This window comes from Phyllobates terribilis, unplaced genomic scaffold (assembly GCF_046119375.1).
Source record: "Phyllobates terribilis strain yellow unplaced genomic scaffold, ASM4611937v1 Scaffold_4__5_contigs__length_816908805, whole genome shotgun sequence".
Classification (NCBI taxonomy): Eukaryota; Metazoa; Chordata; class Amphibia; order Anura; family Dendrobatidae; genus Phyllobates; species Phyllobates terribilis.
The window spans coordinates 744,135,175-744,162,723 of NW_027362764.1; the positions used below are offsets into that span (position 1 = coordinate 744,135,175).

A 27,549-nucleotide genomic window follows, 5' to 3' on the forward strand; every position below is an offset into this window, starting at 1 on the left:
ACCAGAGAGATCACTATATACCAGGGAGATCACTATATACCAGGGAGATCACTATATACCAGGGATATACCGGGCCTCATTCCTTGCAGCTGTAATTTCATTATCTATTCTAGTCATTTCATTGTATCCAGCGACTATGAGATGTTTTATCTGCATGCTGTGTTTTTGTCTTTAGTTCCAGCTCCAGATGTTTGATATTGTTTGTGCATCTTCTTGGGCCAGTCGAGATAAATGCTGTGAACTTCCTGCACTGGTGAGAACCCTTCTCATTAATCTACATTGTTCCTAATATTCTTGATACATTCTATATAGATAGAATTTACACACTTTGTAACAACATCCTGTATAAAACTCCAGAGCTGCACTCACTATTCTGCTGGTGCAGTCACTGTGTACATACATTACATTACTGATCCTGTACTGATCCTGAGTTACATCCTGTATTATACTCCAGAGCTGCACTCACTATTCTGCTGGTGCAGTCGCTGTGTACATACATTACATTACTGATCCTGTACTGATCCTGAGTTACATCCTGTATTATACTCCAGAGCTGCACTCACTATTGTGCTGGTGCAGTCACTGTGTACATACATTACTGATCCTGTGCTGATCCTGAGTTACCTCTTGTATTATACTCCAGAGCTGCACTCACTATTCTGCTGGTGCAGTCACTGTGTACATACATTACATTACTGATCCTTTACTGATCCTGAGTTACATCGTGTATTATACTCCAGAGCTGCACTCACTATTCTGCTGGTGCAGTCACTGTGTACATACATTATTGATTCTGTACTGATCCTGAGTTACATCCTGTATTATACTCCAGAGCTGCACTCACTATTCTCCTGGTGCAGTCACTGTGTACATACATTACATTATTGATCCTGTACTAATCCTGAGTTACATCCTATATTATACTCCACAGCTGCACTCACTATTCTGCTGGTGCAGTCACTGTGTACATACATTACATTACTGATCCTGTACTGATCCTGAGCTACATCCTGTATTATACTCCAGAGCTGCACTCACTATTCTGCTGGTGCAGTCACTGTGTACATACATTACATTACTGATCCTGAGTTACATCCTGTATTATACTCCAGAGCTGCACTCACTATTCTGCTGCTGCAGTCACTGTGTACATACATTACATTACTGATCCTGTACTGATCCTGAGTTACATCCTGTATTATACCCCAGAGCTGCACTCACTATTCTGCTGGTGCAGTCACTGTGTACATGCATTACATTACTGATCCTGTACTGATCCTGAGCTACATCCTGTTTTATACTCCAGAGCTGCACTCACTATTCTGCTGGTGCAGTCACTGTGTACATACATTACGTTACTGATCCTGAGTTACATCCTGTATTATACTCCAGAGCTGCACTCACTATTCTGCTCGTGCAGTCACTGTGTACATACATTACATTACTGATCCTGAGTTACATCCTGTATTATACTCCAGAGCTGCACTCACTATTCTGCTGGTGCAGTCACTGTGTACATACATTACATTACTGATCCTGAGTTACATCCTGTATTATACTCCAGAGCTGCACTCACTATTCTGCTGGTGCAGTCACTGTGTACATACATTATATTACTGATCCTGTACTGATCCTGAGTTACATCCTGTATTATACTCCAGAGCTGCACTCACTATTCTGCTGGTGCAGTCACTGTGTACATACATTACATTACTGATCCTGAGTTACATCCTGTATTATACTCCAGAGCTGCACTCACTATTCTGCTGGTGCAGTCACTGTGTACATACATTACATTACTGATCCTGTACTGATCCTGAGTTACATTCTGTATTATACTCCAGAGCTGCACTCACTATTCTGCTGGTGCAGTCACTGTGTACATGCATTACATTACTGATCCTGTACTGATCCTGAGTTACATCCTGTATTATACTGCAGAGCTGCACTCACTATTCTGCTGGTGCAGTCACTATGTACATACATTACATTACTGATCCTGTACTGATCCTGAGTTACATCCGGAATTATACTCCAGAGCTGCACTCACTATTCTGCTGGTGCAGTCACTGTGTACATACATTACTGATCCTGTACTGATCCTGAGTTACCTCCTGTATTATACTCCAGAGCTGCACTCACTATTCTGCTGGTGCAGTCACTGTGTACATACATTAAATTACTGATCCTGTACTGATCCTGAGTTACATCCTGTATTATACTCCAGAGCTGCACTCACTATTCTGCTGATGCCATCACTGTGTACATACATTACATTACTGATCCTGAGTTACATCCTGTATTATACTCCAGAGCTGCACTCACTATTCTGCTGGTGCAGTCACTGTGTACATGCATTACATTACTGATCCTGTACTGATCCTGAGTTACATCCTGTATAAAACTCCAGAGCTGCACTCACTATTCTGCTAGTCCCACCCCCACTTCCTGTAGAGTGACAGAACCCCGCTCCACTCCCTATAAAGAAACCAACCCCGCCCCCACTTCCTTGTAATCTGTCTCTGCTGCTGTAGATGGATTACACCTGACAACAGGCAGCGGACAGCAGGTTACACACAGGGGGTATACATAGTTTCCAACACTTAGGAGTGATTTTTTGGGGGTAAGACAACATCATTTTTACATAAAATGATTTGCCGATTGCCTATTTATCCCATTATCTCCGCTGATCAGACATGTCTGATACATCCAGTCTCTGCGCCATATTTGTCGTGGCAAGGACCCTTTAAGTAGCTGCATTACGGAGTATATATCGTATCCACCATAGATGGTTTGGGTGAGACCTGCTTTCCGTCCTCTTATGTCATATATCAGATTGACAGCAAAAAATTAACTAGACTTGATTCTTTTCCAGAGAGATGAAGCCACCTGCCCCCCTCTTCCAAACTCCTGCTCCTGCTCCCAGGAAAATAAAGGGTTACCCGGACCCCCTGGCTCTCCGGTAAGACGCCTCGCAGCAGTCTGTAATTTGGGGGCTGCTTTAGTTGTGGATCTGTAATACATGGGAGGGTTGAGGGACTGACATGCGGTGTTTTTACACCTGGGATACGGACCTTGGTAATGTGTATACTCAGCTGTGTCACTTGTCTGCCTTATGCCGGGCGCAGAATAAGAAATATCTGATTATGGAAAATAATGTGCAATAATATTGGCATGCAAATAGCCTCTCCATACAGCAGGGGGTCCCCAGACTTCCCTACCTTGAGAGCCACATTCAACTCCGAGAGATGGTCTTGAGCAACATTTTAGAAGACCCCTGTGTTTCCCGAAAATAATTCCCCAAGTGGCCTTTTATGACATAATAATGCTGGAAGTACCACCTTATAAAGTACTTATGCCCTGAGTGACCCCCTTATCAAGTTGCTCTTCCCTGTGAGACCCCTTTAATAAAATAAAAATGTCCCAGTGCCCCCTTATAGAGTAAAATGGCCTCAGTTTCCCTTTATAAAATAATTTTGACTCTGGAGGCCTCTTAAGTACCTACGCTCCGAATAATCCCATATAAAGTAGTAATGTGCCCCCTTCAAGTAATAATGACGGGAGTGCCTCCTTATAAAGTAATCATGTCTCAAGTGCCACTCGTAAAGTAATATTGTTATGAGTGCCCCTTAAAACGCAATAAATAATAATCAACCCTGTGAACGCTGATAGAACCACCAGCCACGTGTGGTTTTTCGAACCACTGGTTGGGGACGCCTGGTGTAGTAGAAGAGAACAGGGTCTCCAGCAGAGGTCACAATCCTATAAGTCCATATTGACCCAATAAAGAGCCTTACAACCTTCTTTTGTTTCTTTTTTAGGGCGGTTCAGGAATGAGAGGCCCTCAAGGATCTCCAGGAGAAAAAGGTCTACCTGTAAGTTGTTTTATGTGGATGCCTCAGATAAGAGTCAGCATATATATCCTGGGACTCTCTATTAAAGGGTTATCCCTATCTCAGTCTTTCATGGATGGAAAGAACTCCATCCAGCTCCAACACAGGAAATGGGGCTACAAAAATTGCCAAGAGCGGCGGCTGAGCTACTCTGTTTCTGCAACTCGTGGTCAGAGCCGGACGGAGTTATTCCCAAGAAAGAATGAGATGGGAACAACTCTAACAGCCTTGCATGGATTTTAGGGAAGCTTTAGGGACTAAAGGCTGAACAAAGAAAATGAGACGAGGCCAACATTTTAGCTGAATACTCACCACTACCCATTATTGGGACCAAACTGGAAATATGTCCAGTTTCCTGCTAAATTGTATGTCCCGGATTCAACAAACATTTTTCACAAAATTTTTGCACAACTTATAGTTGTAAAAAAAATATACAACTTTGGCATTTTTACCCCAGGCCTGGCCATTTTTTTTACCTCAGGTAATTCTGATATCTTTACTAAGTGCATGGCATGAGGTATCATAGCATGACTAAGGTCCCAATGAAGGGTAGTGGTGAGCATTTATCTAAGATGTTGGACTAGTCTCTAGTCCCTAAAGCTCCACTGAAATCTGTGCAAGATACTAAACTTCAGTAAAGAGAAGCCATTTATGTATGCGGCACCATCCCATCACGCTCTGCCCTAGGTATGACAGGTTTGTGAAGTATTGTTTAATATTCATTGGCGACCCAAAAGAACTTATGGCGAGCATTTGGCCAAGAAAAAGGATTCAGGGTTTGTTTAGGATTGTGAAAACATGGCTACTTTCTTCCAAAATCAGCGTCTCACCTGCCTATTGGTAGTGGTATTGCAACTTGGCTCCTTTGAAGTAATTGGGGTTGAGTTGTAGTACCGCACACCACCTGTAGACAGGTGTGGCGCTGTGCTTGGAAACAGCCAAACTTTAAATGATTAACTATGATCAATAAGTAATATTGTGTAGAGGAAGAACTGCTATTTTTGCAGATAATTCGACCACTTTGTCTTTTTTTTTTACAGGGACCAGAAGGACCCCGAGGTCCCGTAGGTACACCAGGAGTCCACGGACCACCCGGACCCCAAGGACCTAATGGTCATTCTATTCAAGGACCACCTGTAAGTACTTTGTACTGAGATAAAACATACATGCTGACGCAGTCAGGGTGCTGTAACCTGGCAGAATCCAAGGCAGAGATCTGAGGCCGACCCTTGGATTTATGCCTCAGATCTTTGTTGATATGGGTGCAGCGGTGAAGCCACGTGACCGCTGCAGCCAATCTCACTGGGCAGTGATGCCATTGTAGAAGGCACCAGCCCATTGCTTGGCTGCCATGTGATGTAGTCGTTACATCAGCAAAGATTGGACCCAGCAGTGGAAAATTGGCACTGGAATTCCAGTGGATATGTACAGCTGTGTTTGTAATTGTTTTTTTTTGCAAAAAAAGCCAATGGAATAACAACAAAATTAAACTGGACAACTACTTTATGTACCAAGCTATTAAAGGGGTTGTCTCATGAAGAAAAACTCCTTTTTTGAAATTATGCTAAAGAGTTGATCTTCCCGAAGTTGCAGACAGTCATAAATATAATATTTTATGCTGGCCCCTTGGAAATCCTTCCTTGAAAAATATAAGACTTATTTTCTAAATAATGGATGTCCAGGCGTATATGAATAAATCTGCACAGGTATCTGAAAACTGGAGCATACACTTGAAAAACATTTTTTTTTAGGGACCAACTGGATCGAAAGGTGAAAAGGGAGAAGGTGGAAGCCAAGGAGCTCAGGTATTATTATAGTAGACTACCATTATTATTTATAATATCTACACAGAGTCATAGTCATTGTCAACCAAAATGTTTACCGCTTTATTTTTTGCTTTATTGTCAGGGGTCTCCCGGACAACCAGGATCTCCTGGACGTGATGGACCTGAAGGACAACGAGTGAGAAATATCTTCTTTCCTATACGAAATAACTGGATAAAATCATGTGATCAGTAGGGGCAGTGCCAGGAGTCATAAGCATGGGCGGGGACACTCTACAGCAGGAGCGGGGGAATCTTTTTTTCTGTCAAGGGCCATTTGGATATTTATACCATCCTTCGGGGGCCGTACAAATCGTGCTCTAACTCCAGTCACAAAGTACGTCCTGACGCTGGTACTGGTGTCAGGACGTAATCTTTCATTGCACGCGCCTCAGTCCTCAGTAGTGAACACGGCGTGCGCGTGCTCACAGAGCAAGAAGAAATTAATGGGCTGGTGGCCGGCAAAATACAGCTGCCAACCCAAGCACTGTGGTCCCCGGGAATCTGCCTGAGGGTCGGATGAAAGGTCATCAAGGGCCGTAAACGTCCCGTGGGCCTGAGGTTCCCCACCCCTACTCTACAGCATGCTAACAGTATTTTGAATCCCCCTTTTGTATAGCGGTGACATTTATCTATTTCATCATCTCAGCTAAACAACCAGGACTTGCTATATGGACAATTAGCTCTCACTGTTATGGAGCACAAAATCAAAGAAGAAAGACCACGGCACTCATAAATATCTCAAGGATTGACCCCTAATACTGTTCACCACTATACTCAAGCTACCAGTGTCGAACTAGATTTTTCTCCTGTCAGAGCAAAATGCCTGTTTAAACCAAGCACAGGCGCTCGGTGCACCCTTGGTGTGGCCAAATGGTTCATTGCATCTTCCCACCTACTTCTTTTGCATCTATCTCCACCCTGTTTGTCTTTGATTGACAGCTCTGGCTTCATAGGAGCCAGAGAAGAATGGAGGTAAATAGAAAACAAGTAGGTGGAAGGGCGCACTGAACTGTTCGGACCTGCCAAGAGGGCACTAAGTGCCAATGTATTTGTACAGTCATTTTCTGCTGACAGAATCTGAACATTATGGGGGTACTATACGCGGGAAATATACTGCAAGGGTTGTGACTGTTTTTGATTGCAGATTGTTGGAGGATTTGCTTCATAAGACATAGATTACATTACAAACCCTTGTGCCAGGTCTTGCCATGATTATGATTTATGGTGTTTACGGCCTTCCTATCAGCCTTCTATGTAGAACATCTGATTCCTGATTCTTGAAATTTGTTTCTTTGACAGTATGCTAAATCCTTATAGTCTGCCAAGTGCTCTTGTTTTGGGAGTAGTCTAAACATATCTTATTAATCCTCCTGAAATGATTTCACCCGGCGCCAAATCCATCAGTTCAGGCAGGAATGGGCAAGGCATCGACCCGTGAATGTTATTTCCTATTGGGTAAACACCGCAATGTAAGATGGCCACACGGCGCCTCCTGTTTGTCTTAAAAGGAGTTCGAATTTGGAGAAACTAAAACTGAAAATTCACTCTTTCAAATGACTACCTATAGGGGGCAGTATTACAGGGTTTAGTGCTGATGTATTACATATATTAAACTCATTCAGTCAAATGGATGATGGGAAATGATAAATGACAACCTCTTTATATGCTGAGAGATGTTGCATGTCCCTTTTACGCCACTGATTTTGGCACCTTCTGCAAAGGAGGCAGCCGAGGAAAAAGCCAAACCACGGTGAAGGGGAGATGTGAGGGAATATATCATCATACTAAGCTAAATCACACTAGGATGTCGATAGTAATCAGCAGGGGCAGTGATAGGAGCAGTCATCATAAGGGTTGGTGGGGACGCTTTCCACAGTAATCTCGCAGACATCATAATGTGGGCGAGGACACTTTTCTCTGTAGGGTCACTAGTATTATAAGCGTAAGCACAAATGCATAATAAGCGAGGGTGGGGACACTTTCAGAGCAAGCACATAGGAATCATATGGATGGACGGGGACACTTTCAGAGTAAGCACACATGCATCATAAGCATGGGGGGACACTTAGAGAGTAAGCATACAGGCATCATAAGCATGGGGGGGACACTTAGAGAGTAAGCATACAGGCATCATAAGCATGGGGGGGACACTTTCAGAGTAAGCACATGCATCATAAGCATGGGGGGACACTTTCAGAATAAGCACACATGCATCATAAGCATGGGGGGGGACACTTTCAGAGTAAGCACAGGAATTATAAGCGTGGGTGGGGACACTTTCAGAATAAGCACACAAGCATCATAAGCATGGGGGGGACACTTTCAGAGTAAGCACAGGAATTATAAGCGTGGGTGGGGACACTTTCAGAATAAGCACACAAGCATCATAAGCATGGGGGGGACACTTTCAGAGTAAGCACACATGCATCATAAGCATGGGGGGACACTTTCAGAGTAAGCACACATGCATCATAAGCATGGGCGGGGACACTTTCAGAGTAAGCACACATGCATCATAAGCATGGGCGGGGACACTTTCAGAGTAAGCACACATGCATCATAAGCATGGGCGGGGACACTTTCAGAGTAAGCACACAAGCATCATAAGCATGGGGGGGACACTTTCAGAGTAAGCACACATGCATCATAAGCATGGGGGGGACACTTTCAGAGTAAGCACACAAGCATCATAAGCATGGGGGGGACACTTTCAGAGTAAGCACACATGCATCATAAGCATGGGGGGGACACTTTCAGAGTAAGCACACATGCATCATAAGCATGGGCGGGGACACTTTCAGAGTAAGCACACAAGCATCATAAGCATGGGGGGGACACTTTCAGAGTAAGCACACATGCATCATAAGCATGGGGGGGACACTTTCAGAGTAAGCACACAAGCATCATAAGCATGGGGGGGGACACTTTCAGAGTAAGCACACATGCATCATAAGCATGGGGGGGACACTTTCAGAGTAAGCACACATGCATCATAAGCATGGGGGACACTTAGAGAGTAAGCATACAGGCATCATAAGCATGGGGGGACACTTAGAGAGTAAGCATACAGGCATCATAAGCATGGGGGAGACACTTTCAGAGTAAGCACATGCATCATAAGCATGGGGGGACACTTTCAGAATAAGCACACAAGCATCATAAGCATGGGGGGGACACTTTCAGAGTAAGCACAGGAATTATAAGCGTGGGTGGGGACACTTTCAGAATAAGCACACAAGCATCATAAGCATGGGGGGGGACACTTTCAGAGTAAGCACAGGAATTATAAGCATGGGGGGACACTTTCACAGTAAGCACACATGCATCATAAGCATGAGGGGGACACTTTCAGAGTAAGCACAGGAATTATAAGCGTGGGTGGGGACACTTTCAGAGTAAGCACAGGAATCATAAGCATGGGGGGGGACACTTTCAGAGTAAGCACAGGAATTATAAGCGTGGGCGGGGACACTTTCAGAGTAAGCACACATGCATCATAAGCATGGGGGGACACTTTCAGAGTAAGCACACATGCATCATAAGCATGGGGGGACACTTTCAGAGTAAGCACACCTGCATCATAAGCATGGGGGGGACACTTTCAGAGTAAGCACACATGCATCATAAGCATGGGGGGGACACTTTCAGAATAAGCACACATGCATCATAAGCGTGGGCGGGGACACTTTCAGAGTAAGCACACAGGCATCATAAGCATGGGGGGACACTTTCAGAGTAAGCACACATGCATCATAAGCGTGGACGGGGACACTTTCAGAGTAAGCACACATGCATCATAAGCATGGGCGGGGACACTTTCAGAGTAAGCACACAGGCATCATAAGCATGGGGGGGACACTTTCAGAGTAAGCACACATGCATCATAAGCATGGGCGGGGACACTTTCAGGGTAAGCACAGGAATTATAATCATGGGCAGGAACACTGTTGGAGTAAGTCAAAGTGGATGATGATCCAAACATTTCGCTCAAGGCTAAGCATCCAAGACACACTCACACACACAAAATGAAAAATAGAGGATTAATCAGTGTCAGTAACGAAAATGTTAGATTTATGTTTCTTTTTTTTTTATTTGTATAGGGAATCCCAGGAAAAGATGGCCCGACTGGCCCATCAGGACCCCCAGGAACAATGGTAAAGTGATTGTTTATGGTGTTTAGAAATCTCTGAATCACAAATGCAAACTTGAAAGCCAAAGAATCTTTAGAGACTCATCCTAAGGCTGAGGCTGCAGTTGACGTGCAGCCACGGGAGCAAAATTGCAGCATTTCTACAGCCTGATGCTCATATAAATGTTTCCTTCTTGGTGTTTGTGGGAACTGAATGGTTCCCTTGATTTAATACTACGTTATTTGTTTGGAGCAGGATGGTTAAACAGCGATACTGATTTATTACTGAGATTTATGTATTAGCACACAGCAATCTTGAAGGTTGCCCAAAGGGGAGACAGCAGTCATTACTAGCTGTGGTTTCGGTAAAAGGGATTTATAACAATCTGTGGTGTTACAGACTACGTCTGAGTGTGCGCCTCCGCATGTTCGCTCTGTCAGCACCATTATAGTCTATGGCTCCATCGGTGCATACACATGAATCCCGTTTTGCAGGGGGGTCAGACGTAAACCCCGATGGGGCCCAGTGAACAGGCCCCTGAACGCAGTGTGGAAGCCCCCTTTACTTACTGCAGTGAAAGTGAAGTGCAGCTCTACAACTCTGATATACGTGGAAGATGTGCGCTGTGTAAAATTGATGTGGTCATTGTCATTGCAGGGTGCACCAGGCAACCCAGGATCTCCGGGTGTTCCAGGAAGCAAAGGACCTCAGGGTGATTCTGGACCCCCGGTATGTGAGCTGCGTTATCAATGTGAGACGGTATCTGAGAGTGATTGTATGTAGACGGTAAATCACAGACGCGCAGGACGAAGAAACGGGTGACTCACAACCTGGTACAAAAGGATTTTTTTGGCTCCCCTAGGCTCCAGAGCCCGGTGCGATTGCAACCCCTGCATCTAGTATAGTTACACCCCTGGCTGAGGCTGTGTACTGCACATCTACCCCTATTCAAATGAGTAGATCTGCAGTACCCCGCTGCGGCCACTATACAGTTGGTGTAGCAGTGGAGTTCCACTCCACAACTGATCACATCAGGTCGCCACCAAAAACAGCTGATCGGTGGGAGATCCGGGTGCCGTATCTCCACCGATCTTATACTGATGACCTATGCTAAGAAAATCGGTTCAATTCTGCCAATCACACTCTGATCAGAGTTTGACCAGAGTGGGATCCACTTTTCTCAGAGAAAAAATTTTTTTCCCCCACCTTCTCCATTATAATTGCAGCCCCGATTTTTTTTCCACATACTCATAGACATGAATGCTCAAGTGCCATCTGATACTCGAAGACAAATCGTGCATGGTGCGATTTTTTTTTTTCCTTGAACCAGTTGATCCGAAGAAAAAATCAGGCTTGTGCCTAGACCCATAGACTAACATAGGTACGAGTGTGATCCATCAAAACCACAGATGGTACTCGTCCGATTAAAATGGTCGATTAAAACTGCCATTTTGCATTCATCAGTTCTTCTCAGTACTTGACACTTGTACACAGTTTTTGAAGGCATTCATCAAGGAGGTTGTTCCAAACATCTTGGAGAACTAACCACAGACCTTCTGTGGATGTTGCTTGTTCAGATCCGTCTATCTCTTCATGTGATCCCCAGACAGACTCCTCACTGCTTATATTTCTCAGCTTTGAGGACACCAAGAAATGGGCAACATTAAGACTGTAGACTCAGTGGTCGGCCAAGGAAACTTAGTGCAGCAGATAATAGACACATCATGCTCAATTCCCTTCGAAATGGGAAGAGAAGCAGGACATAAGACCCTTGCTCACTTTGGGTCACAGTGGTATCTCACCACCAGCGATTGTGGCCAACCACGTAATTCAACCACGTAATTCTTAACGATAAGTTTTGCTGCCGGTAAATGTAAACTGGTGTCCAAGCTGCTATGCTTAGCTAAGTCTAGCTTGTTGCAAAGCTTAAATTATGAGAAGTTTTAGGCCATGTTCACACATCATGTTTTTTTCAGCGTTTTTTTGATGCGTTTTTTTATGCAAATTTTCAGCTGTGTTTTACAGTACCAGCAAAGTCTATGAGATTCCAGAAATCTCATGCACATATCATGGTCTTTTTTTGTTTAGGAATTTGTGCTGAAAAAACGCACCAAAAATGGACCAAAAAAAAAGTTAGAAAACAGCAACAAAAATCCTGAACAACCTCCTGGCAGGAGATCCGGTTTTGCTGCAGAAAAAAACATGATGTGGGAACATAGCCTTATATTTGAGCAGTTTCAGCCTGTGGATGTATTCAAGAGTGTGTTCATCCACTGACAGCAGGCAGAGATCATGACAATGGGAAAAAGAAAAAGAATCAAATACAAACTATATTAAAAAGTGTTGTAATGTCTTAATAGACAACCCCAAAAGCCGATTACTTGCCATCACCCCCCACTCAGTCCGTGGCAGATCATCATTCCTAGAATAACCCTGCGTGTTACAGACCTGGCCGCTTTGCTATAAGGGACACAACCCCCCCCCACATATTATTTCAGTCCCAATCTGGTGGGGGGGGGATTAGAATAAATGGAGCTGTGTTTTTCCAGCTTTCATTAAACTCAAGCAAATCCTGAACAAATATGAAATACCAGGAGCTGCGCGCCGGGAGGTGCCCGCCAGGAAATTGCCCGAGTCTGACATTACCGTAGGGTTACACCGGGGGAATTCAGCAGGACGCATCTGTACACTGTCCCAGTGCTCAGCTGTCAAAGCAACGCTCATAATATGCCATTACGTTACTGGTGGTCATTGGGCGGGAGGGGGGGCACATACTTTATTTTGTTAAATGCAGGATAATGACATTTAAAATCTGACATTTAAAGGGATAATTTTAAGTAGATGTGACAGACGGGGGATAGTGAATGTACTACACTTACCTATCCCCCGTCTATGTCATAAATGGCTTCTGGGTCTCCCACCTATTGGGAGGTCCCCTGGTACTCACCTGCAGATGGAATGAAGACATGTCCCCACTTTAAAGTCTAAGGAAGTTAATGAAAGAGCTATATATTTGGCCACCTCTCCCTTCATCAGCCTCACATGTAAAACCGGGGATCAGGGGACTCCCATTTCCCTCAGATCAAAGATGCTTCGAACAATTGTAAATATGGATTTGGAACTATGGGACTTTATTTTTCTATTACTGATCTTGAGCTACATCTATGGGCTTGATTCATCAACGCTTTTACACCAGAATTATGGCCTAAAAGGCTTTGAAAATGTGCAAAATTTTGGCACAAATTAAGGCAAAAAGTTTGCAATTTTTGGCGTTCGCACGCCATTTTTACCCCACTCCAACAAATTGGACAGAGCTGATGAAGGATGGCGGCATTTGCTACCCCACAAATCGTACTCCAGCCTCTTAATGAATCCGGAGTCCCTCGCTCCTGGTGAAGATCACCGGTCTTGATGACCCTAAGTTTCTTCTAGTTTAAAGCAGCACTAGAAGGTCTACATTACCAACAGAGCTGATTTGGCACAATTCAGAGAAAATAGACAACAAAAGGGGTGGGGTGGGTGTTTTGAGGGCGTTCCTGCCTATTTTTGGGACGTTCCATGGGTGGAGCCTAAATGTCCAGATTTTACCTTTTAAAATGTTGGTAAATGTGAATCTATAGTAAGATCCTATTAGTATTCAGGGCAATGTCCACCTTCCCAGGAAATTCTTGTTATTGAGGCAACTTTAAAAAGAATCCTGATGAAAAATCCCATTCCATTTTGTGTCTACTGCTCTTATATAGGCATATGTGTCTCCATGGTTACAGACTACAAATAAACCTTGTGTAGTCAGACCCAGAAATAATACTCCAGTCTATCCTTCCAATTCCTAAAAAATATATGTGAGTAAAAAAAAAGTACCGTATTTTTCGGACTATAAGACACAACCCCAACTTTTGGGGTGGAAAATAGGAAAAAAATATTTTTTATAAGATGGGGGTCCGTCTTATAGTCTGAATAGGTATCTTACCTGGGGGGCAGCGGTGGTGGAGAGGGTCACAGGAGGCATGGTCCCTAAGGAAGCCGGCGGTGGCAGAAGTGGAGCAATACTTCAGGCCCTGGGTGGGAGAAGGGGGTACCCCGGCAGTGGGGGGGGCGGGTGGGGAGTTGATGGAGGTGGTGCTGTAGGATCGCAGGATGCAGGGTCCCTCCCTCAGGAACCCGGCGGCGGCAGAAGCGGTGAGATGTTGTGAGACCGGTGTCAGTGGTGAGGCAGAGCGGAGTGCATTGCTTTTCCGGCGGCCATCATTCTGAAGCGAAGCCATGGTCTACAGGGAAATGGCCACCCGAGCCGGCGCATGCACAAACTGGGATCTCGGCAGCCATTTCCCTGAGGCCCACGGCTTCAGGAAGATGGCCACCGTAGGTGGTGCATGTGCGATTGAGATCTCGGCTGGGCTGAGATCCCAGTCTGCACATGCGGCCCACGGCTTCAGGAAAATGGCCACCGTAGGCGGTGCATGCGCGGTTGAGATCTCGGCTGGGCTGAGATCCCAGTCTCCACATGCGGCCCACAGCTTCAGGAAAATGGCTGCCGGGAAAGCTCTGCCTGACCAATGATACCGGGCCCGCAGCATCGCACCACTTCTGCCGCCGCCGGGTTCCTGAGGGAGCGGCCATCCAGCGGACATTTTCCTGAAGCCATAGTCTACAGGGAAATGATCAAACTATAGAGTTTATTTGTAGTCTGTAACTATGGAGACACATAGGTCTTCATAGGAGCTGGATACATAAAACGGTAAAGTATTTTTAATCGGTATAATTTTCGTCAAAATTTGCTTTATTTGTTATATATATAAACATTGCTGTCTATATCGTTGTGATATTACGAGAGGACCTTCTACATATAAGACTTTTGTGCTGAGGGAACCCAGCTGTCGGCTCCTTGCGATACTTCTAGTGATATTTCAGTAGCATCTCGTCAGAGTAATTATTCTTCATAAAACATTCCAGAAAACGATGACAGCCATGACATGAAGCAACTGCTGGAGGAGCCATGATGTGTTCATGCAAAATGTACAAAACACATAATTCATAATGACTTGGGGGGGGGGGATAACTTACTACTACGATGTAATAAATCACACATGACGGAGACAGTGCCGGCATTCTGCTAGAATTCATGATGTGTTACGGTGCAAGACTTCTATTAAATGTATATTCAGGTGCAAAAATTCTGCATTAGGCGACCGCAGGGGTACAGGAGCTCTGATTCTTTTCATACTGAGCTCCAAATTCACTACAGTTAAATAATAAAGTTTTATATGTCGGCAGCTACCACTTGGGGGCGCTCCGGAGCTTCCTACATACCAATATAGAGTTTAATTACCCTAGTGGTGGCAGTCTGTACACTAGTTTTCGAGATTTGGAAAATAGAAGTGTTAATGGTTTATTTTTATTAATTAACAAAATGAAAATGAATAAACAAGAGAGAAATCTAAATCCCTTCATTATTTGCTGACCTTCTTTTACCTTCAGAACACCATCAATTTTTCTAGGTACAGTTACACAAATTCAGAGATTTTGTAGGATTATCTCGATGTATGAGTAACCAATTATACCAAGCAGGTGATAATGATGATCATTTTCATACGCGGGTTGAAACATAGCAATTAACTGAAACAGAAACAGATGCATAGGAGGCATAAAGGGAACCTGTCAGATTCTATAATGATATTGACCTGCAGATGAGGAACAGCCAAATTATGCTACAAAGGTGAGGGTTGGGAAGACAGTTTCACGTCGCAGGTCATACACCTTGGAAACACTGAGCACAGCAACGACCAGGCAGTTATACTGCATCAGCAAGGTCTCCACCAGGCTAAAATTTCAAAGCAGATTGGGGTTTCAAGATGAAATAGGCAATGTTGAGGACTGTATATGCCGCGGTCGGCCATGGAAACTTAATGCAGCAGTTGAAAGACATGTTATGCTTACTTCTCTTCAAAATCAGATGATGGGCAGCAGTGCCATCAGCTTAGAAATGGGAGCAACCAATGGGACCCAACTACAACCATATGTATATACACTGGTGGACACAGACAGAAGAGGGTCCCTGTGCAAGAACATTATACGAGTTCTTTACAGTCCAATAGATCCTTATAATGCAAAATGTCACCTTCTATAGTGGTGGAAATGGGCTCCCTCACCTTTTGGGCCCCTGTGCGGCTGCACAGGTTGCACCAATGATATGTCCATCCCTGTGTATATATATAAATTAGGAAATTAATCAGCACAGAATGTTGGAACTAAAAATGACAAGGTGTTAATCCACAGGATTAATTATTATGATATTAACATATTTTTTTTCTTATTTTAGGGTCTTCCAGGATCAAAAGGGGAAAGAGGAGAAAGAGTACGTAATTCCTACATATGTCATCAATGTCATTTCCTCAGGACATGCACCTGCAAAATATGTGTAAAAAGGACCAAATCTACACCAAACAGACTTAAAACTTAAAAATAAAAATGATATAGTCAAGGCATGGACTCTCACATCACACAGATGGTCAGATAGATACATATCTGGGGAATTTTGAGAGTTAAGATTATGCAGAATGGGGATATTTTGTCTGTTAAATGTGTAGACCGGGACTCGAGACTATGCGTCACGATGCTTATCTTATGGCTTTGTGTTTTTCTTACTGCAGGGTGACACCCAGTCCCAGAATATGGTGCGCGTCATTGCCCGGCAGGTGTGTGAGCAGATCATCCAGAGTGAGTATCTAAACCTCGGCCTAACCTTCAGACATTAGTTCCATGTGGGATTGGTGCTTCAGGTATCATCTTGAGTCAAAATATATCAAGTCCTAAGTGGGAAGTGACTATATTGTCTCTACTCGAACCTCAAATGTCAAAGCTGTCAATCTTCTCCAATCCTTCTTCAGGGTCCTGTCAGATTTTAGGACGATAGACATTACTGTGATGTCCAATCACACCAAATAGTCTAGTTGGCAGCAACATGGTGACCTTCAGTTAGTGTGGTCTTCAGGTCTTCATTGTTGACTTCATGAAAGATCATCCTAAGGTGTCTTGTGGCGGCCAGTGCCCACCATGATTCTTATAACCCTGCAATGGACCTGTGGATGTGTTTCTCTGTAGGATAGTGCTTTTATGCTTAAAAGTAGCAATTGTTTGGGCCCCAGAGACAAAATTGACATAACTGCAAGTTATAAGTCATGCAAAATTGATATAAGGTCACCTACTTAGAAGGAGATAATGTTGTCTTTAGGCGAACCCACACAACTGTTTCCTTTACCGTCCCCCTGTTGACTAGGGGCTGGATGACACCACTGTCATAAATAGCAGACATGCATATAACCTGCTGATTACCAGTGCAGGTTTCAGTCCTGGTTTAGATAATTTTTCAATATATACAAATGGTTTCATATTTGGGCATTGTTTTTGTAGGTCACATGTCAAGATTCAACTCACTCCTGAACCAAATACCAAGTCAGTCCGTGTCTGTTAGGAGCATCCCAGGACCACCAGGGCCACCTGGCCGGCAAGGTTCTCCAGGAACACCTGGAGACATGGGATCACCTGGAGTATCAGGATTTCCCGGAAGTCCTGGAGGCCCAGGAACACCTGGAGAAAGAGGTAAATTCTGTTCATAGAATATAGTTGGGTCAGGATGGATTGGGATGAGAAAGGAGGACTGGGCGTAACATGCAGAGCGTGAAGCTACATCTAATACTAAGTGATGCTCCTTTCGCCAGTCAATTCTGTTGGTTACACAGTGTTGCTAGACACCCCGAAAATGTCTTGATACTCATTATGGAAAGGGGACACATTTTTTTTGACCGGTATGAGAACTGATGGGAAAACATCAGAAATGTTATTGTAGAACTGGAGTAATGGAGACGTAATGTATCTCAGGATATTTGCCCGTGGTCTGTAGCCTAGACTAATGGAAGTGGACTGTTTTATGGTCTATTAGCTAAATCCAAGGGTTCACAAGTTCTGTAGATGTCCTCTACGTTACTTGTGGTGGTTGCCTCACCATTGATTACGGGGTATCCCAGCAGGACCCCTTACAATTAGCTGCCGTCATGCAATCCCACAATCTAAAGGTGGCCATACACATTTGATCGTGATCTAGATGTGGCCATTGGTTGAGCCCTGTTTAGGAAGTGAAATGATTTCTTGCTCTTGATACCAACTGGTCGTTACTTTTGGTCCTTCTTCCATGGTGACTTTAGTGTGGCTCTATGTCAGCTGATGACTTGGTTGGTTTGAGCTGCAATGTCTATGCGCCATGACTACATTGAGATGACACCTTGTCCAGTCGAATTACTGTAATTGATGCGTGCCCAGAGTCATTGTCTAATCAAGGACTCATCCAATAACTAAAAATGTATATATTTTTTTATTATCTCGCAATAGGTCTACCTGGTGAAAAGGGAGAAAGGGGCAACCCAGGCGTGGGAACTCAAGGCCCACGAGGTCCACAGGGGCCTCCAGGTAAAAATAATGAATGGAACAACACTTCATTGTCTGAAAAAGCTGTAATAGAAATGTATACAATAGTCTACAAGTTGTGCCAGCTAGCCAAAAGGAGAACTGTACCATTGCCAAGATTTAGAAATACCTTCTATACATTATTACTTCCCACGGGCTATAAAATCTAAAGAATTCTTTTTCCTTTTTCTCTCCACAGAAATTTTATATTCCAGTTCTTACAATACAGAATTTAGTCTAATCAACATTAGTACCATGTAAGGAATTTTCTTTTTTGAACACTTCTACAAAAACTTAATTTTTGAGTTTTTTTCCAACAGGACCCCCAGGAGAAGGTCGAACTGGAAGCCAAGGACCCCTTGGGCAACCGGGACAACGTGGATTGCCAGGTCCACAAGGAAATCTTGGTCCATCTGGACCTCCCGGGCCACCAGGATATTGCGATGCTTCTTCTTGTGCTGGATATGGTGAGCTCTATCGATTGTTGTAGAACTCTTCCAGTGGATATAAGTCATAGTGACTTCTAAAAATTCTGATAAATTTTATTTTTGGAAAATTGCTGCAAAACATTAGAACAAAATCACACAGTGTGGCCTCACCCTCACATCTACTTTCTTCAAAAATCACAAATGGCTCCTGATGGAAATTTTTGCCAAAAATGGCACATTTTATGCCTGTTTTAAATTAAAACTCCCAGTAACGGACATAGATGGGAGAGGGAAAGCAAGAGGCCAATAGATCATCACTGTCCCTAAATCTGTCTATACGATCCACTATGGGCCAGTAATTGTGAGCCATTAATTACCCCAGGGGTACTTATCTTTTTCTGACTATTTTAGTAAATTTTCCCCCAATACCTCTACTTGCACTCACTCATCCGCTATCATTTTTGGTCTCTGCTCTTCCTTTATTATCTTCTATATGATATCGAATAGACATGATTAGTGTTGGTGAACCTGAATAACTAAAGTGTAAATTATTGAAAAAATGTTACAATACACGGGATATAAATCTGTACTCTGACGCAGCAACAGAATATTCCTTCAAAATGTCACATATTAACCAAACATGTCATTGCAAACAGACATTTGCATGATTTCGTCATCGTGTTTTTGTGCAGTTTTGTCTGCGTCGCTGTGTTTGTCATTGTGTATTGGTCAAAGAGCTATCATCAGTCTCATGAGATTACTTAAAAGGAGACTGTACTGTCAACAAACTTTACATAAATCATTAATACATGCCGATATAAAAAGAAAAACTTTAATATATTTTAATCAGAGAAATCTACTTTCTCCACTTATAAAACACTTCTTCCCCTCCCCGCTGGACTTGTCTTCCACTCTGAAAAAAACAGCTTAACTCTGTCTGACAGACTGCCAGCATAGTGAGCTGTCCGATTACAGAGCAGAGTGAGAAAACATGCAGAGAGAAATACATAAAGAGGGTGCTGAGCTTTCTAACAAGTCTTTTACCTAACTCCGGAGCTGGAATCACATCCACACAGCTTAGTATTGCATTAATTGTCTTTTATGCTCTGCTTCTCTAAAGAATTAAAGGCTTGTGTCTGTGTGTACTGAGTATGGCAGACATCATAGCAGCTAATTACCACCCACCAGCTCAGAGTCAACTGCAAAGTAGAAATAGAGCTTGCAGAGGGGAAAACTGATGAAAATTTTTCCACTTTCAAAAAAAATCAATTGAGATTCTACCCTTAATCCATGCCAAATAACTGATGACCGTATCCTGTTCCGACCTTAAGCATTAATCACTAGAGATGGTGTGGACTGTTTGCAGCACCCGGTCCGACAGCCGGGTCATTAATCTCTGGCCATCAGAACCGGTTTCTACATCCCAAAATCCACAATTCTTCTTTTAAGTAGCAAGCCTGGTGTGACTTCACGTGTGTGTGTCGCCGCAACAATGTCGCACCACGCAGGCTAATCAAAAGAGGGATATTATCAGGTAAGAAGCTGTTCTCAGAGCTTTCAACAGATGGCCACAGATTACTGATCTGGCTGTTGGACCAGATCTTGCGAATCAATATGCACAATCTCTCATCCTTCATACAAAGGCTAGATTGGTGGGTCTAATTAATGGGACCACCAGTGGTCACCCAAACAGGTATTTCCTAATGCCATGCACTTCCATTTAGACATTCCACCCTATAAATGCCAACGCATTATATAAGTGTGAATTCTTGTTCATTGTTGGTTTGCATTTGTCTCTTGGTGTAATATTTATGTACTGACGTTTGTGTTTTTTTCTCTTTTATTCATTTTTTTTTTTTCCTCTCCAAACGTCTCGTTTTACACAATTTTACACATATCCAATGAGAAGGCTTAATACCTTACAATGACTACCAGCCTTGAAGAGCGCGACCGTTTGTGGTACAACTCTGCTTTCGCCAATTGGCTCAAAAATCACCAATGGAAAATAGTCCGTAAAACTAGACAGTAATGAACGTAAACCCCAAAAAAACATTCACTAAGTGATGAAGATGAGAGGATAACGCTCCATGGAGGCTTCTCCTTCCACTTCCATTAGCTGCATATCAAGCAGTATCACATGTACATTGCTTGGGACAGCCCAGAGCTGAAAGAAACCAAGATACTGTGACATTATTCACTTCATTGATGTAAATGTCTGTGGTTGATTACACGTTCCTGGTGACGGTTTCCTGGTTAAGTCTTTGACTTTGTCTTGTTCGTATTAATCGTTCCGTGTTGTAAATAAAGGTACAGTATTTAAACCCTTGTATAGCTTCTAGGCCCTGTTGCCATGTTTAGGGTTTTATTTATACCCTGTTGTATATGTATTTAATCAATTATACACTCGTGGTGGTGGTGGGTCAAGGTGGATATGGCGGTGATCCTGGCCAAGGAAGCCCTGAATCCTATGGCCCGGGAAATCCTTATGATGATGATGACGACGACGAGAGAGAAGATCCTTATGGTGGTTACCAAATGGCCTACCCTGATTCCTACTCCCATACTGGCTACCACCAACAGGAGTTTACACAGGTCCAAGAGGGAGAAGATTCGGTGGAGGTGAGATCACCTGGGATTAATCGCAGGGCCAGGAGTATTTTGAAAAGACCATCCAAATCCTTGAAAGATCTTCAGGATGGCTAAGTTGGACTCATGGAGTAAGTAACTCATTCTTCTGTGGCGGGACAGTCCTCAAGCATTGTCTACAATACTTTGTACATAAGAAATGCTCTGTATTCATGGAAATTGTTTACATAAATTGTAATTCCGAATTTTATCTTTTTTTTTAAATTTTTTTGTAATATGTACTGTGACACCAAAGCTAAAAGCATAGTTCTCCTCTGCTAAGAGTCCTGTAATAAAGTATGTAGCAATAGACAACAGTTAGAATAAGCTAAACATAATAAAGATAGCGTCGGACCACTTGAACCCTCAAAATTTTGGTGGTAAGTGCCCCAGGACTCTAAATAGGCACAAGTCTCATCTTCTTCTTTATGCCCATTGTACAGTAGAAAGCATCAACTAATGAGGAATGAGAACTAAAGGAACGCTGGAGATTCAGAGTCTTAGATAGTTTTTGGGTCAGGTCAAAAGGAAAGATAAACATATTAATTTGAAGAGGATCCTTTTTTACCTAAATATCTAGCATCAAAATTGATTAAGATGAATGTAATCCTTCGATAGTTGCCGGTGTCAAGAGCGCATGTGTCTTCAATGGGCAAGCTGGAGCCTCATCTCCTGCATGAACAAGAAAGAGTCAAGTTTTAGGTGCCCGATCCTTCTTTCCCTCAACATTGTATGTCAGGTAGAGTCAGCTGGTCAAGCCGAATAAAGTCAAGTTTGGCCAACATTAAGCTAATGTGCACACGGGTTTTAGTCTTCCCGTGATCTCTGAATCTGCCCAATCACACATTGTTCTTAAACATTTGAGATAGACTTGAGACATTTGGTATTGGGAAGTTACACCATTGGCAAAAATGTTTATTTTTGAGGAAACTGGGCATCAACACCAAGGCTTCAACTTATGAATCTGATGTGTGAGGGACCTTTAGTCTTTGAATCTCCCCAATCCCGCATTCTTCTTACATACTTGAGACATTCGGTAGTGGGATATTGTTTGGGCCAATGACTCTAGTTATCATTCGCACAAACAGCTTCCCACTACCGAATGTTTTAAGTCTTTCTCAAATATGTAAGAATGTGGAATCGGGCAACTTAAGAGATCTGGAGAAAACTAAAGGCCCCCAAAATTTCAGACTCATGTCTGAAGGACATGACAATTTTGGTTTTCTCGGAAAGATAGTAATGAGTTGAAGCCTAGGCCTAGGGATATTAGAAATTAACTCCAAGGTTCCAATTCATTATAATATCCCCATAAATTAGGTAGATGTTGGGACTGTTACCTATAATCCTGAAGACCATTTCCATAACCTGAAGAAAATTACTTATAAGATGGGCAATTAGTTCTCTTGACAAGAAACATGCCAACTTGATCAAACTTGATATCTGATGACCACAATATGGCATTCATCATGTGTTTGGGCTAGACTCATGTAAAAGGTACATTCCCCAAACCACCATTGACTTTACCAAGGTCTTCTTATTCTTGTGATCGCCATGTTGGAACTTTATCATAACCCAAAAAACGTTTTTGTACGGTCCCAAACTATTAGCAGCGCTATACGCAACAACCTCATCTAGAGATCATCACAACATTCAACCATAGCAATATTTCTACTGCTCCTCACCCTATGTCACCATCATCTCCTATCTAGATGTATCTTTGGCAAAATCTTTCCACCCAAATTCCCATAGACCACTTGTATAACCAAAAATTTATGTCCAAATGATTGATTTTTTGACTGCTTGTAGTGATGTTATGGATTATTTTAGTTATTCCCACATTGATACCTTTTGTTATTTGTAGTAATTTAAATAACTTTATATTGTATCTAGACTTTTTATAGGTTCTTGGTCACTTGTGCAATAAATTTGTATACCGTCACTTACTATTTTTCTGTCCCAGGTGCTGAACTGACCATTAGAAGTGAAAATGAGGGTAATTTATTGTAAACCAATTTCCATTATTTTTTTGTAAAGACAAATAAAGTTTGTTACAAGTTCCAGTGTGTCGTATTGGTCTCATTATTTAATAAAGCCGTGAATGATTGGGCGTAAGGTTGCGGTCACACTTCGGAGTTCCATATTAAATGCTGTATATAGTTTTCTTCATTATAAGATCGATTTTTTTTGTTGTTATATATACACAAAGATGTGCCATCTTAAAAGGAAACAATGAACTATTGTTTAACCAATTATTTTATGTTGAATGGACCTTTTAACATTTTTTTTTCAGTCAAATGTTCCATATAACTATTTACTGTATATTCAATAACAAAAATCTTGTAATTTTCACTTTGGCAACTAGGACTAATATTAGGCCCTTACTTCCAGTTCTGTGCAGAAGACTTTTCATCATTCTCATTATAAGTAGGATTACAATGAAAGGTAACACCTCTATATACAGTAGAGAACACAGGATCCATCATTCACAATAGGTGATGTCACAGCTTACCTCCTCCTCCTGCACAATGAATAACACCTCTATATACAGTAGATAACACAGGATCCACCATTCACAATAGGAGATGTCACAGCTCACCTCCTCCTCCTGTACAATGACTGATAACACCTCTATATACAGTAGATAACACAGGATCCACCATTCACAATAGGAGATGTCACAGCTCACCTCCTCCTCCTGTACAATGACTGATAACACCTCTATATACAGTAGATAACACAGGATCCACCATTCACACTAGGGGATGTCACAGCTCACCTCCTCCTCCTCTAGTACAATGACTGATAACACCTCTATATGCAGTAGATAACACAGGATCCACCATTCACAATAGGTGATGTCACAGCTCACCTCCTCCTCCTGTACAATGACTGATAACACCTCTATATACAGTAGAGAACACAGGATCCATCATTCACAATAGGTGATGTCACAGCTTACCTCCTCCTCCTGTACAATGAAAGGTAACACCTATATTATACAGTAGATAACACAAGATCCACCATTCACAATAGGTGATGTCACAGCTCACCTCCTCCTCCTGTACAATGACTGATAACATCTCTATATACAGTAGATAACACAGGACCCACCATTCACAATAGGTGATGTCACAGCTCACCTCCTCCCCCTCCTGCACAATGACTGATAACATCTCTATATACAGTAGATAACACAGGATCCACCATTCACAATAGGTGATGTCACAGCTCACCTCCTCCTCCTGTACAATGACTGATAACACCTCTATATACAGTAGATAATACAGGATCCACCATTCACAATAGGTGATGTCACAGCTCACCTCCTTCTGTACACCTCTATATACAGTATATAACACAAGATCCACCATTCACAATAGGTGATGTCACAGCTCACCTCCTCCTCCTCCTGTACAATGATTGATAACACTTCTATATACAGTAGATAACACAGGATCTACCATTCACAATAGGTGAGGTCACAGCTCACCTCCTCCTCCTGTACAATGACTGATAACACCTATATACAGTAGATAATACAGGATCCACCATTCACAATATGTGATGTCACAGCTCACCTCCTCCTCCTGTACAATGACTGATAACACCTATATACAGTAGATAATACAGGATCCACCATTCACAATAGGTGATGTCACAGCTCACCTCCTTCTGTACACCTCTATATACAGTATATAACACAAGATCCACCATTCACAATAGGTGATGTCACAGCTCACCTCCTCCTCCTGTACAATGATTGATAACACTTCTATATACAGTAGATAACACAGGATCCACCATTCACAATAAGTGATGTCACAGCTCACCTCCTCCTCCTGTACAATGACTGATAACACCTCTATATACAGTAGATAGCACAGGATCCACCATTCACAATAGGTGATGTCACAGCTCACCTCCTCCTCCTGTACAATGACTGATAACACCTCTATATACAGTAGATAACACAAGATCCACCATTCACAATAGGTGATGTCACAGCTCACCTCCTCCTCCTCCTGTACAATGATTGATAACACTTCTATATACAGTAGATAACACAGGATCTACCATTCACAATAGGTGATGTCACAGCTCACCTCCTCCTCCTGTACAATGACTGATAACCTCTATATACAGTAGATAATACAGGATCTACCATTCACAATAGGTGATGTCACAGCTCACCTCCTCCTTCTGTACAATGACTGATAACACCTCTATATACAGTAGATAACACAGGATCCACCATTCACAAAAGATTCCATCCACAACCTCAGTTCCTCTTACTTTTGCCCGGATCAGAACGTCAGTCTACTGATGCTAATGTCCATGTGAGGAACGTTAGGAGTCTAATATCAGGCCTAGTGCGAAAATTTACAAGATTTTTTTTATTATTTTGTTTTTAACAGCAATGTGAACCCTTTTTTTGTTTTCATACATTTCTTGTGGTTGGTCTATGAGAAGCGTTCATCCATATGTTCAATGTACAGACTAACTGTAGCCAAAGGGTGTAAATCGGCCAGCTGAAATCAAGTGTGACCCTATAAAAGTTTCAGGAGTCTATATACGAAAAAAAGCATATACATAAAGCTGGTGTCTGTCTCTCGTCTGTATTATCAATTTAATGTTTGCCTGAAGGAAAAAAGTTTTCAGTCCATTTAAAGACGATGGACCTGGGATTTCCAATCACGAATGAGTTTCTTACAAAATCAGAAATTCTCAGCACGTAAAAAAGGGTCAGACGGCTGAACGAGAGCCAGGAGGACTGTACACGAGATCAAAATATTCTGCCTGGAATGTATCGTCCTGCCAAGAAAAGGGAGAGGACAGATGTCCGAAATAAGATCCTATAGCGGAGGTGAGATCTATTTTTTTTTTTTTACTATATATAATAAAATCCCGCTCACATCTGCTACCTTACAGCGGGGAACTCACAACTATTCCAAACAGAAGCTCCTACACAGGGTCCTGCACTGGATTTCCAGAGGTTTGTAATCTGGAGAGTGAAATTAAAGTTGAGTAGGAGAAACAAAAATGTGTCCAAGGTCTTCAATAAGCTGCTAAAGGGGTTCACGGCAAGAAAAAGAATGACTGCACACTCCTCCTCAGTCAACATCAATGTTCTGCTCCTCTTCTTCAGTCACAATCAACGTTCTGCTCCTCTTCTTCAGTCACTGTCAACGTTCTGCTCCTCTTCAGTCACTGTCAACGTTCTGCTCCTCTTCTTCAGTCACTGTCAACGTTCTGCTCCTCTACTTGAGTCACTGTCAACGTTCTGCTCCTCTTCTTCAGTCACTGTCAACGTTCTGCTCCTCTTCTTTAGTCACTGTCAACGTTCTGCTCCTCTTCTTCAGTCACTGTCAACGTTCTGCTCCTCTTCTTCAGTTACTGTCAATGTTCTGCTCCTCTTCTTCAGTCACTGTCAACGTTCCGTTCTTCTTTAGTCACTGTCAACGTTCTGCCCCTCATCTTCAGTCACTGTCAACGTTCTGCTCCTCTTCTTCAATCACTGTCAACGTTCTGCTCCTCTTCTTCAGTCACTGTCAACGTTCCGTTCTTCTTTAGTCACTGTCAACGTTCTGCTCCTCTTCTTCAATCACTGTCAACGTTCTGCTCCTCTTCTTCAGTCACTGTCAACGTTCCGTTCTTCTTTAGTCACTGTCAACGTTCCGCTCCTCTTCTTCAGTCACTGTCAACGTTCCACCCCTCTTCTTCAGTCACTGTCAACGTTCTGCTCCTCTTCTTCAGTCACTGTCAACCTTCCGTTCTTTAGTCACCGTCAACGTCCTGCTTCTTTACTCTTGTATCTACTCATCTTCTAATCTCCAATATTCCTTCTAAGCATCTCACGACCTCAGTGTTTACCCCCATGGGTGCTGCCATTTTCCAATTTTAGGATAAGATAAGATATTTGGAACCTAACCTGATCGGATCCAATATGCGATGCTACATATAGTACACACGATGGGTGGAGAGACTACAATAGAACCCAGGTCCTAGTTCCCAAAAGGGGTCAGTGCAGAGGTCTGATGACGAAATAATGGGGCCAAGCCGCAGGGCAAAAAGTTTTAAGGCTCAGATACGGAGAAGACACTCAATGCTCCAGAAGCCACTATTCACCAGGCCTATTAGGGTCTTGGGGGCGCTGGTATTATACATAAATGCCATCAACACACAAACA

General features: G+C 42.8%; 1 protein-coding gene across 2 annotated transcripts in view; it reads left to right on the forward strand.

Annotated features, from left to right (window-relative positions):
* The window catches only part of COL14A1 (collagen type XIV alpha 1 chain), a 202,448-nt gene extending 179,026 nt beyond the window's left edge, over nt 1-23,422 (forward strand). Inside the window, exons 35-48 of one of the 2 annotated variants that reach the window (XM_073679829.1) lie at nt 176-253; nt 2,876-2,962; nt 3,822-3,875; nt 4,934-5,029; nt 5,645-5,698; nt 5,802-5,855; nt 9,820-9,873; nt 10,507-10,578; nt 16,169-16,204; nt 16,500-16,566; nt 17,260-17,448; nt 18,235-18,312; nt 18,630-18,776; nt 21,163-23,422. In XM_073679829.1, coding sequence (XP_073535930.1) covers nt 176-253; nt 2,876-2,962; nt 3,822-3,875; nt 4,934-5,029; nt 5,645-5,698; nt 5,802-5,855; nt 9,820-9,873; nt 10,507-10,578; nt 16,169-16,204; nt 16,500-16,566; nt 17,260-17,448; nt 18,235-18,312; nt 18,630-18,776; nt 21,163-21,440 — 1,344 coding nt within the window. In that variant the 3' untranslated portion in view covers nt 21,441-23,422. Of the gene's footprint in view, nt 1-175; nt 254-2,875; nt 2,963-3,821; nt 3,876-4,933; nt 5,030-5,644; nt 5,699-5,801; nt 5,856-9,819; nt 9,874-10,506; nt 10,579-16,168; nt 16,205-16,499; nt 16,567-17,259; nt 17,449-18,234; nt 18,313-18,629; nt 18,777-20,646; nt 21,116-21,162 lie in introns of those variants that run through there. The other variant, XM_073679830.1, reaches the window with a different exon arrangement.
* The last annotated feature ends 4,127 nt before the right edge of the window (nt 23,423-27,549 follow it).